General features: G+C 40.6%; 1 protein-coding gene across 3 annotated transcripts in view; it reads right to left on the reverse strand.

Annotated features, from left to right (window-relative positions):
- The window catches only part of HisRS (histidine--tRNA ligase), a 67,776-nt gene that overhangs the window by 22,251 nt on the left and 32,030 nt on the right, over nucleotides 1–13,495 (reverse strand). For 2 of the 3 annotated variants that reach the window (XM_068377049.1, XM_068377051.1), the window contains 2 exons: nucleotides 1,592–1,669; nucleotides 439–549 (listed from right to left, as the gene is read on the reverse strand). In XM_068377049.1, the coding sequence (XP_068233150.1) occupies nucleotides 439–549; nucleotides 1,592–1,669 (189 nt within the window). Of the gene's footprint in view, nucleotides 1–438; nucleotides 550–1,591; nucleotides 1,670–8,547; nucleotides 8,786–13,495 lie in introns of all 3 variants that reach the window. The other variant, XM_068377050.1, reaches the window with a different exon arrangement.

Consider the following 13,495-nt stretch of genomic DNA (forward strand, 5'->3'; position numbering starts at 1 on the left):
AAGAAAAAAAAAAACACTGATTAGTGCATTTCTTTTACAGGTAGGCAGTTTTCACCCACAGTCAAATATATAAATAATAAATAAACATATAATCACTGAGAGAGAATCCTACTTCCATCAACATTAATTTCTAACTAATACATAGCTCTGCATATTGTTACAATACAATACAGTAAAAGATTTTGAAATTTAATTGATATCTACATACATATACTAAGGCACTTCCCCCAATTTTGGGGGGGTAGCCGACATTAATGAAACAAAAAAACAGAGGACCTTTCCTCCCTACGTTCCTCCCAGCCTGACAAGGGACTCAACCTAGGTAAAACTTTGGTTCTAGATATCAAAATCATATAAAAAAATACCAAGAGGACAATTAATAATATGAGAATATAAACGAAATAACCAGGAAAAGTCAATGATTATACAAGTACTTACTTTTCTTCGTACAGCCATTTCAGCAGGACCGTAATCCCTCGTACCTTTTGGAGTTTTAAGGACAAATTTGCCTGGCTTTCCCTTGCCACCGCCACCTCCAGATTTTTTATTCTGAAATGATTAAATCATTAAAAAATCAAGAAAAAAAGATTAATTGATTATACAGTACTGTTCAGTACAATGCTACTACAGTATACTCCACTTTAACAACTTTCTCTTACAGTATTTGTATGATGGAAGACACAGCCTTTTCAAGGAAGATACTGAACTTTTTGGCCATGTAAAGAATATCAAATTGTTATCAATTGAAAATATTCAATCCCTCCACTCCAGCTGATCCCCTGTTTGGACCATTTTCAACGTGGTTAGTCCAACAAAAACCAGTTACCGTAATTTGTGTACGATAATATTTGTGCTCCACTCTAATTACGCCAAAAAGATTTATAAACCTGAACTAAGCGTTTCTCAGATTAACAACAAAAGGAGAAATATGGGGAAAAGATAATCTTTTAAACTAGTAAAGAACAATATATAAATAGATAAGTTTCTAAAAACATCTAACAGTATCCGTGTGTTGATGCAGTAATTATAACACAAAATATAATTCCCATAAAAAAATATGGTAAAAAGGCAATAGCCTCTGTAACATGGTCTTCCACTGCCTTGGGTTAGAGTTCTTTTGCTTGAGGGTACACTAATCTGTCTTATTTCTGTTCCTCTTGTTTTGTAAAAGTTTTTTTTTTATAGTTTATATAGAAGTTTATTTTAATGTTACTGTTCTTAAAATATTTTATTTTTCCTTGTTTCCTTTCTGCACTGGGCTATTTTCCCTGTTGGAGCCCCTGGGCTTATAGCACTCTGCTTTTCCAACTAGGGTTGTAGCTTAGCAAATAATAATAATAATAATAATTCTGTTTTGAATCTCATTGATATAAACCACAATCTTATCAATTTATTATGAAGGAAAACTACTGGTATTTAAGAGTTCCAAAGCCCCTTTTTTTGTTAAATTAGAGCCATATTTTTTATACTTCTTTTACTCAATAAAAAACTAGTCTCAATAAAACAGATGCATTTCTTATAAAGTAACTCACTATATAGACTCACAAATTGTGTACAATAAAGGTATTAACAAAATCATATATTATCTCACCTGTGGTGCATTATCTTTTTTCACTTCTCCGTCCATTTTCAAGTTATTCTGTAAGATATCAGAAAGTTGTTCATCCACCTGAAAAGAAAAGACATATTAAAAATTGGAAAGCCTTACGAGATTATTGTGGGAGCAAAATTAGATAAAGTGAAGACACTAGATAAATATACAGGTAAGGAAAAACGCTCATTACCCAGTGATAAATTACACACTTTTCAGTACTTGGAAAGGTACAAACACAAGCGGGCACTAGTCTTGGATTCATCTTAATGGATACAGTGCACCATTGTAAATCCAAAGCTTTGGTTATTTATGAATACTTGCTTTCAATTATATATCTGTTTTATAAGTGGATCTGCTTGTGAAGTATGCATTCTAAGTGTATGAATCTCATGCAAGGAAAAATTAGGTAAAAATCATCAATGCAATCATAGGGGCAAATAAGGAGAAAAATAAATCACTCAGGCAGAAGCTAAGGGACTGGAGGATATCAAGCAAGTGGCAAGTAATACAAAGTAAATGTTAAAATAAGAAAGGGAAGTGAATGACAGCAGTCCCTACACAAAGCACTCATCAGTGCATGCAGGTAAGACCATACTGTACATGAAAAAAAGACACTTATAAAATGGTTCACTTCCACAAAGGAAAGAATCAAGTGTATCATATAATCTAATCCAGTATATTATTGAAGTTTGCTCTCATTAATCGATTGTTTAATGATAGGTAAAATGGAGGTGGGTCTGAGTGGAAAGGAAATCTTTTGTCACCCACCATACCCCACCATCTTGCATTTCCTTTTCCAGTGAAACCAGAATGTAGGGAAATTGCTAGTTGCTTACCAGTGTAGAACAGGGTCCCCAATGATGAGGAATTCAGATGTTGAAGTTCTTGGTTGTGCAGGAGCAACCGCACTACTTCCCTCTGCTTGCTGAAATGAATTTTCAATGCGTTATCAGCCTAACTCGGTCCTACATTTCTGCCAACCCATGCAGCTAATTACCTTTTGAACACTTCTCGTATTGTGACAAAGAGGTCAACTTCCTTGGTCTTGGGGCATTGCCTTCAGGATGGAGACAGGAGAAGCTGCTTGACGCGAAAACACAGGAGCCGAGTTTCGATCGAGAAGCTGTTTGATGAGAAAACACAGGAGGTGAGTTTCAATCAAGAAGGCACTAAAAAAATGAGCATGAATGCTCTTGGCAAAAGGCAGCCTGAAGCTCTGGTCTGAACTGAAAACCAACACTTGAGATGACAAGGAGAAGATTCTGATGGACCAAACAGATGCATATCCAAACTCTGTCCTTCAGGTTCACTGAGCAAGAGAAGTATTTCCTAGTGAACAGGAAGAAAGTTGGTCACCAAGCTCCAGTCAACTTCTTCACCAAGACTTAACTGTAAAGGCCTGGGAAACGGTACAGTATGGAGGACTTCAAGTGCATCTTTATCCCTTGTATTCCTTTGGATTCAAAAGCCCATTGGTAAAGTAGTTTCAGAATAAGACAGGTTTTGGCGCAGCACTGCTTCTCCCGTGAAACAATGCCAAGGAATTGGTGGAAGTCTCGAGAGACTCAGCCAGATCAGTGGTTCGGTAACCTCTTCCTCCAGGGAAGGAACAGGTATTGGGAACAAGCAAAATAATTCTCAGGTGACTATATTAATGATCACCAAAAGATCACAATTCCCGACTGGTTACAAATTGTAAGATTCCCAATTGTGGCACATGGCTGAACCCGTGGGAAACAATGATCATAGATAACAAGCATGAAGACATCTGCATTTGCAGGCATATAGAGAACAAACGTGAAGAAGCCTGCAAACGAATATAGTACTGTACAATCAGAATGTTCCCAGATGAAACAGCAAGGGAAAAGGCATGAGGAAAGTTAAATGGAGGGTTGCTTTAGCCTCCAAGAGCTAAAGTGCATGCCCTCTTCCCCACTGAAGACGTGGATGGAAAGGTTGAGAAATGGAGAAGGTTCAGCCAGGACTTTTTTTTCCATCAAGCTGTGTCATTCAAGAACATTACATCAACAACAATTAAGGCGACGATGACGGCTTCAAATTACGCTCTCAAGAAAGCAGGGAGTGGGTGAATAAAAATGGCAACTCCTGCCACCTCTTCTACTACAAGAACTTTTGACCCTGCTCCTCCTCTTCGTTCTTGCTTCAGCCAAAATAGATGAGGAAGAAGTAGACATCCCCCTCATTACTAACATTCGAAGAAAGTCTGAAAAACCAGAGGGCAAGATGGCAGTACCATGTTGCGAAGGAAAGGACAGTAGATTTCCTTCACCAAACGTACTGCATCCCATTTTAAAAACTTGTTGGGGCTGTGACTGTCATTCAGCTTTTGTTTTGAGGTTGCCATCTCGACCTTGCTTCTCTTAAAGAGACTGTCAATAGTACAGTATTATTACCCAGTGGATTAAAGGTAGAGCAGACACTCATCTACTTCTGAGACTTCCTCCCCACTTAGGAAGACCCCGCACTTAAATGACAATGGTTTGCTTCTCACTTAGGAACAAACTACAAATTTCATTTTTTCTAGATATACAACCACGAGACATTTAATACAATTTTCCCGCCTCATCCCCCCTCCTAGTCTTGACATTAAGTGAATGAAGCGAGTAATGCCGAGCCAGCAGCTCCTACCCAGCTCAGTTGGGATGCTGGTAACCATACAATGTTACCAGAACCCCACGATTTCTTTAATTCTCGTTGTAGCCAAACAGTAACGGAGTGAAACCACTTGAATGACGATGGTTTGTATCTCATGTAGGGAAAAACTAAAATTGATATAAAAAAGGTTAATCCTACACACATATTTAAACAAAAAAATTGTAGTGAACAGGAGTATGAATATTCAAACTGAAAATCTAACTTAGAGTTTATGGCTCTAGATATAAGACACCGACTGGTTTTCCATGAACTTATCAATAAAAACACAAAATACCTAAACTACCACAAAATACAGCATTACCCATCACAAATAAGGATCTTATTGGAATGAAAGGGTTGGTTTTGAATTAAAGTATTGCACAGAAATGGTTGGTTTGGCACTAGGAAAGAACAAATATGCATGAAGACAAGAGCAGTGACACCAGTTTTTTTAATGATACACAAAAAATTATTAAATGTCAATGAAAGCCCTTTGGAATAAGACACACAAACAACAATATGGTAAATGATATCCTTCTTTTTACCCCTCAGGATTGTCTGAATAATGATCTGGAGACAATTAGGCTGCCGTAAAATGACAAATTCGTAGGTAATTTGTATTTTTCCTAACTATACAAACCTTAGCTATTTAATATGGGTAATTACTTTCGGCGTAGCTGAAATGACGAGCCATTAGAATTTCAACGATGGTTTACTACCCCCCCCCTCCCCTCACACACACCTGTGCTGAGCTCACTTTGCTTAGAGGTAGGACTTCACGGGGGATAGGGCTGGCGGGCAAGTATTATTAAATAGCTAAGGTTTGTATAGTTAGGAAAAATACAAATTACCTACGAATTTGTCATTTTTTCCGTAACTGAAATACAAACCACGCTATTTAATATGGGTGACTCACCCCTTAGGAAGGGTGGCAAGTCCCAGCCAGTACTGGCTTTTGGCTTTGCCCGGGGACTCAGTATCTGAGTGTCAGCACTCAACAATAAGGAGTCCCTGCACCTCGCTAGAACCTTGCTGCGCAAGGGCTGCGGCCTACGTAAGCTGTGTGTGAAGGTCTGAAGTGTGACTCGTCCTAGGAAGTTGACCAGTAGTCCTTTAAATGGAAACTTTAGGCTAGGACTCTCCCAATACCACCTCGTCAGGGTATGGGGACGAGACAGTATTAGCTTAATACTAGGAACACAAGGAAACATGGTTTACCTGCAGTGGTTCGAGGTCAGCTTTGCAGAGAACCCAGGATGCTGCTTTCCCCAAGAGAGGGGAGGATGAAGAAAAGAATAAGGGCCAGACAAACCTTTTCATTCATGCAGACTAAGACCGGGTAACAATGCCCTCAACCTTCTGCTACTTGTCCATTAAGGAGCCTGAGGTTTAAACCAGCTGTTGTGCAGCCACCACAGGGCCGATAGAGAACGTATCGAGCCTCCTGTGGGTCACGTCTTGCAGGTAGTGGGCTGTGAAGGTCGTCTGACGCTTCCACACCCCCGCTTGTAGAACCTGCGTCACTGAGAAGTTCTTGAAGGCCAGGGACGTAGCTACGCCCGACATCATGCACTCTAGGGCGACGTGACGGAGGAGGGTCAGGATTCAGGGACAGATGGATTACCCTATGAAACCATGCTGAGATAGTATTCTTGGTAACCCTCCTCTTATTCTCCCAGTGCTCACAAACAATGCCTGCACTTGGGGACGAACTGCAGCCGTTCTTTTGAGATACTGTATAGCCTCAGACTCCTTACTTGGCACAGTAGGAGATGGTCTGGGTCATCTGTTACAGAACGAAGACTTGAGATCTGGAAAGAGTCGAGCCGAGGGTCCGGCACTCCCGGATTCTGAGTCTTAGCAACAAACTCAGGGACGAATCTGAAAGTTACCTCCCCCTGTCCCCTTGAATGGGCGATGTCATACGAGAGACCATGAAGTTCACCGACTCACTTGGCCGAGGCCAAATCTAGTAGGAACACCGTCTTCCAAGTTAGGTGGCGATCTGAAGCCTGGTGTAATGGTTCGTAGGGAGGTCTCTTAAGAGACCTAAGAACTCGAACCACGTTCCATGGAGGAGGTCTCACTTCTGACTGAGGGCAGGTAAGTTCATAACTTCGTATGAGTAGGGAGAGTTCCAGCGAGGAAGAAATGTCCACTCCTTTGAGCCTGAAGGCTGAGCGATAGTCTTTCCCTGCCGAGACTGAAAGGCGCATTTCTTCTCGCAAATACACGAAGAACTCCGCTATTGCTGGAATGGTGGCATCGAGTGGAGAGATACCCCTTCCATGACACCAACCACAAAAAACTCGCCACTTTGCCTGGTAGACCCCTGCAGATGACCTTCGCAGGTGTCCAGACATCCTGTTCGCAATCTGTTGCGAAAATCCTCTCTCCGCGAGGAGATGCTGGATAGTCTCCAGGCGTGAAGTTGAAGCGAAGCTATGGCTTTGTGAAAGATGTTGGCGTGTGGTTGTTTGAGTAGCTCGTGTCGTGGAGGAAGTTCCCTCGGAAGTTCCGTTAGGAGTTGCAGGAGGTCTGGAAACCATTCCGCATGATGCCATAGCAGAGCTATAAGGGTCATCGAGAGATTGACCGATATTCTGGTCTTGTTGAGTACCCTCCTCATAAGACAGAACGGGGGACAAATAAAGGAATAGCAACCTAACCCGCAACGGGAAAGGAGCTATCGTAATAGTACGTAGTTGTAGTAAGGGTGAACGACCTCGAGTAGAGAGAGACCATAGTCTACATTCCCTTCGCTGAGAATCCAAGTTTCCCGTAAGAAAAAAGGCAAAGCGAAGATAATACATGAATGAAGAAAGTCCTGCGATGACGATTCCCCTGCGGCGGCCGAGTTAACGGATATAAGCCGACGGGAAGACCGAAGGACCAGAGAGGGAGAGGTCGTTCCCCACGAAGTGGTACTGTGGTGGCCTTGCACTACGCAAGTCTCGTTGTCGTACATCACACACAGCACAAACACTGAAAAGAAAACTTACTACATTTCTATACACAAATATATACATAAACATTAATAATGTTTATATATATATTACAAGTATAAGAAAAAGTAAGTAAAAAGACAAAAAGCATTAATGGCTGTCAAAGAGGCGAGGGTGAGAGCGGACACGTCTAACTACCACCTGAGCCGAGAGCAAAATGTGTGTGTGTGTGAGGTGGGGGAGGGGGGGGTAGCAAGCTACCCTCCCTACCCCCCGCTAACTAGTGGTGGGGTAGTAAACCCTCGTTAAAATTCTAATGGCTTGTCATTTCAGCTACGCCGAAAGTAATTACCCATATTAAATAGCGTGGTTTGTATTTCAGTTACGGAACATATCAGTTTGGGGTTAAACAGACGGATTATGTTACAATATCTAACAAGAAAGAACTTCATCCATACAGGAAATTTCAATACAGCAAGCGTATTTGTACTTGGGTCCACATTATAAACTTTTATTACGAGTAATGAATATTTAAAAGGAGGAATCCAATCAAATCTTTATTGTAAATGTAAACTTTCTGATCACATTTCAAATGGTTAGCCCTAAACATAATATATACCGCATACATGATATCAAAGGATAGTATTAAGTATAAACAGTGCTGTATTATACCTAAACTACAGTATATCACTTTGGCAAATTTGTACTTTCACAGGATTGGTCTACACGATTTGTTTATAAATGACGAACGAAATTTGGGGTAAAAAAAAGGGTAAAGATAAGTCATGCAAAAATACAGTACAAAAAAGGAATGAAAAGTAAAGGATGCAAAACAGCAAAGCTGGAGGTTGAACAGATACTGCAAATAATTTTCAGTACCACTAACTGTGGCCTACAATGGGCACAATGACAATGGATGAATTTCATACATAAAAGAAAGTAAAATAAATACTTGAGAGCATTTCTTCTCAATCAAAGTCAACACACTACAAACATAGTTCCCTATACAGAACACAAACAAGCAACTACTGCACTGCTAAATTCTACTACACACATTTTAAGCTCTGTTGCAGTATTACAATACAGTACTGTAAGGCAATTACCATGATACAATTATTAGTCAATTTGCATTAATTTCAAAAGGGACATATTTTATTTGCTGCGTGTTGGTCCTATAAAACTATCTGACATCCTAGGTAGCTACCTTGACTAACATAACCAATACTAATAACTTTTGAATCATCTCAACGCTCATCTGCCTTCTTTATTCAAAATATATACTGCAGGCTCATAATCTAATCCACACTTAGTGATTAACAAGTACTTCCAAAAACACTAAGTCACGATTCCTACCTTACACGCTACACCGCGAACCCCAGGGATCAACCTCGTATTAGAAGCTGTCAACTTGCAGAGGGCAGTTTTGGTAGTAATGAGAGGCACCAGATATCTCTTGACACTCCCATTCATAAAACCCCTGAATGCCATACTGCTATAGTATCCTAAGCCTTTCCACATTTTGAGACACTTTTCACAAACAATCCTACTTGAGATGAGGGCATCATCTTGTATGTAATACCAGATACATTAACTGCAAAAGACAAAACACATCCATAAATATAGTAGTGCTGTACTTTAAGAGTAAAAAGTATTTGTTCAATGCTCCATAACTTTGATCATAATTTTCCTTAATTTGGCATAAAAGGCTGGCAGTCACACTCAGCTAAAAAAAAAATGAATGCCTCTTGCTTTGTCTGGCTGTACCTGACCAGCTAAGTGATCATGCTTCATTACAATGTGCAACTGCGATACGCAAACATCACCTCATCGAGTCCGGGCCCAAGATGTGTATTGTATCATTCTACTACAGTACAGTTCATTCTCCACTTGTGATTTTGGTATTGAGATTTTTTGTTGTTCTGAGGAGGCCTTCTGATGTACAACTTTATTCTTTTAAGTACCTTGTTCACACGGATTATCCTAACCATGCTTTGTTTTCACCTAGCCAAGTCAGTGGTGTAATCCACTGTTAGGCCTTGCCAAAGGCTGTTAATAATTGTAACATACCTCTGTATATTTGTAAGGAATTGCAAACTAGGCCCTGTATTGTGTTTGATTGCAAACTAGGCCCAGTATTGTGTTTGATTGCAAACTAGGCCCTGTATTGTTTGATTGTAAACTAGGCCCTGTATTGTGTTTTACTGCAAACTAGGCCCATTATTGTGTTTGATTGCAAACTAGGCCCTGTAATGTTTGATTGTAAACTAGGCCCTGTATTGTGTTTGATTGCAAACTAGGCCCTGTATTGTGTTTGATTGCAAACTAGGCCCTGTATTGTCTGATTGCAAACTAGGCCCTATATTGTATTTGATTGCAAACTAGGCCCTGTATTGTGTTTATGTCCTCTCTAAACAGGGACCCCTCATCAACTTTGCCTTTCATGCCACAGAATAAGGACAATAAGGAATACACATGGTGTAGGCAAGAGCTGAGATGGACATCAATGATTCAGTTTTACACAGAACAACATTTATAAATCTCCAATGAGTTTGGTGATGTTGTAAATGGTTTCTGACTTTTCATTGGAATGATAAGACTCCACCATATCCTTCAGCCCCTTACATAAACATGGATGTAAGCAAGGTCCTTCAGCAAAACTAGACAAGCCAACTGACAGAACTTCATGCAATAAATCTAAACCACATACTACTCTTATAACATTATTACTAGCCCTGGTGCAGCTTTAGTTGGAAAAGTAAAATGCCACAAGTCCCGGAGCCCCAACAGGAAATGCAGCCCACAACAGGAAAGAAACGATTAAGTAAAGAATAAAACATAAAAACAAACAAAACAATTGGAACAGAAGCTACCGAGATAAATATAAATGTAAAACAGCCAAGTAACAAACTATGAAACATTACATGTTAACCTGCTCAACAGTAAAGTATTCGTATTGAGTTTAAATGTCTAACGTTCCATTGCTTCAACTATTTGATTGGGATAATCATTCTTGAATAGGATTACAGCTGGAATGAATCTCCTAGAATGCTGTGTGGTCCCGAGCCATAGGAAAGAAAAGGCATAACAGTTAAAATTAACTGAATACCTAGTATGTACTACACAGTGGATGGTATCCTCTGGGAGACCTGAGGAGAAAGTATGGTCCGAATTGTGAAAAAATCTTATAACAGCAGGTAAAAGCAAATTGAAATATGATGCCAGAGATTACCATCCAGATTAGGGATAATGAATTTAATTCAGGTACCGTAACCAGATTTATGGTCCAGAAGTGCGACAGCTTGAAGGTCTACAGTACCGTACAGTACTCCTTTGCAGCCTTCTCCATGATCTGATGGATTCTACAAAAGCCAAATATCCTCCTATATCCACAGAGTCCTCATCTCCCAACACTGGCTCCAGCATCTGACATCCCAATGTCCCTGCTCTGGTGGATCACATTCCCGAAGTTTCTCAGGCTTCCCACGTGGAAGCTATATATTTTCGAAAAGAGGCATCCAATGTGATCACAAATTCTGCAGGAGATCCGTAATTACAGTAGGGAATATGAGCTAAGTTTTTTGGTGTGAACAATGAGGTACTCATGCACCCAAGGCCTCTATTCTACAGAAAGGAGACTCGTTCCTTTTGCTACGGCAAGAGTTGAAGCTCCGGGCCAGCCAATAAAAGCTACATATTTCCCCTTGTCAAAGCTTTGGTATACAAGAAGCCAGATATACAGAACTTTTTGGACCTGGTGAAACATTTCTTCCCAATATGCCCGAAGAAAACAGAAACACCTCCCAGCAGGGATATGACCTTGCTTCCGAGTCTGTCCAGACACCTATAACAAATCCCTTGTGGATGCTTCTCTACGGGACCCTCAACAATAAGACTGTGTTCTTGCTTGAAACTCCATACCTTGTCAGGTGCCATCACCCACATGAAGGGTGAGACATCAATAGGCCTGTGCTTTGCTTAGGACTTCATGGCCAAGAACATAACATGGTCCTTCAGACACAATACCTCTCCCCTTTGCTACCCTAGCCCTCTCTGTAGCTAAAGAGGGGATTTGTTATTCTGCCCTTCAGAGTTTTAAAGGAATAACTCAAGAGGACTAATCAACTAAAACAACCGAGTCACCATCCAACAGGCTCTTATAGAGTACAGGGCAGATGAAAATATGACAAAGTTGGAGGTCATTTGTATATTGCCTAACTATACAAACCCGAGTCCTTTACATAGGAGAGATATCAGCAAAGCTAGCGTACACGGCAGTTAAACTTTTATAACGAGATGTAAACAGTTGGATACAGACAGGGAGCGGTTAATCATGAACTTTAACCCGGGCTCTACCTGGAGCAGATGGTGAGCATAGTAAAACAATAGCCCTCACTTAGCCAGAGGAGATTTTACTCTTAGTCAACTTCTTAACCCCTCCAGCGCTGACAGCGAGGTGCTGCAAGTGACTTCGAGTTGCTTGCGTACGTTAAAGATAGTGCCTTTGACTGGCCAGATAGTACTACATTGGATCCATTTCTCTGGTTATGGCTCATTTTTCCTTTAACTACACATACACCGAATAGTTTGGCCTATTCTTTCCACATTCTCATATATCCTCATACACCTGACAACACTCAGATTACCAAACAATATCTCTTTGCTCCAGGGGTTAACAACTGCACAGTGATTGTTCAGCAACTACTTTCCTCTAGATAAGGGTAGAAGAGATTCTCTAGCTGTGGTAAGCAACTCTTCTACGAGAAGGGCAACCAAAAATCAAACAATTGTTCTCTAATCTTGGATAGTGCCATAGCCTCTGTACCATGGTCTTCCCCTGTCTTGGGGTAGAGTTCTCTTGCTAGAGGGTACACTTGGGCACACTATTCTATCAAATTTCTATTCCTCTTGTTTTTTTTTTGGGGGGGGAGTTGAAGTATACATATTTTATTCTAACTGTTCATTACTTCTCTTGTAGTTTATTACTTCCTTGTTACCTTTCCCCACTGATTATTTTTCCCTTTTGGAGCCCTTGGGCTTATGGCATCTTACATTTCCAACTAGGGTTGTAGCTCAGCTAGTAATAATAATAATAATAATAATCAGCACCTTCACAGGCCATAAAAAAAACTGATCAGAGTTGCTGGTTACAAGTCAAAGATTCACGATCTAAAATGAAGAAAACCTGGAATCAAGAACCGATGTAACCTGGGTTTTGGCTACAAACTCAGGGACAAAGGAGAGACCATAAGTGTCTTCTGCAAGCAGATGAGATTCCCTCTCACTTGGGCTCCTGAAAGTGCCGCAATATCATCCCTTGACACTCCCAGGCAAGTCCACATATCAGCGGGAAAGTCCACATATCAGCGGGAAAGTCCACATATCAGCGGGGAAGTCCACATATCAGCGGGCAAGTCCACATATCAGCGGGCAAGTCCACATATCAGCGGGAAAGTCCACATATCAGCGTGCAAGTCCACATATCAGCGGGCAAGTCTGCACATCAGCAGGCATCCCCACAGCAAGCAATCACTAATATGCAGAAAAGAAACTAAAATGAATTATCTAACCTGGATACTCCAGCCAGTGGAAGTACGTCTGTTCCCACTCACAGTTGAAATCAAAGTGAAGGCCCAGTGAGCAAGCAGGGGAGGGGGGGGGGTGTCTGCTCCCAGTCACCTGTTTACACCCCATTATAAAAAATTTACCGCCATGTACTCCAGCTTCTTTGATATCTCTCCTTTGTAAAGGAAACAGGTTTGTATTTGTGCAGTAACAAACTAGCCTTAAAGAATGTTATCTCTTTCTAGATCAGGATAGTGATCACCAAAGTCTACTATGGACCTTCCATGCAAGAACTAACCAATTTTAAGAACAAGGCTCAAATGGTCATAATATGTTATTTTTATTAATAAAATAAATTTTTGAATATACTTACCCGATAATCATGTAGCTGTCAACTCCGTTGCCCGACAGAATTCTATGGAGGGATACGCCAGCTATCACAATACTAGAAGGGGGTGTATTTACCAGCGCCACCTGTGGCCAGGTACTCAAGTACTTCTTGTTGACACCTCCTCAATTATTCCTCGGTCCACTGGTTCTCTATGGGGAGGAAGGGAGGGTCGATTAAATCATGATTATCGGGTAAGTATATTCAAAAATTTATTTTATTAATAAAAATAACATTTTTCAATATTAAACTTACCCGATAATCATGTAGCTGATTCACACCCAGGGGGGTGGGTGAAAACCAGTGTACAAGATTAAAGGATAGCTAAGTATCCCATATTTCATATAATCA

This window comes from Palaemon carinicauda, chromosome 7 (assembly GCF_036898095.1).
Source record: "Palaemon carinicauda isolate YSFRI2023 chromosome 7, ASM3689809v2, whole genome shotgun sequence".
Taxonomy (NCBI): Eukaryota; Metazoa; Arthropoda; class Malacostraca; order Decapoda; family Palaemonidae; genus Palaemon; species Palaemon carinicauda.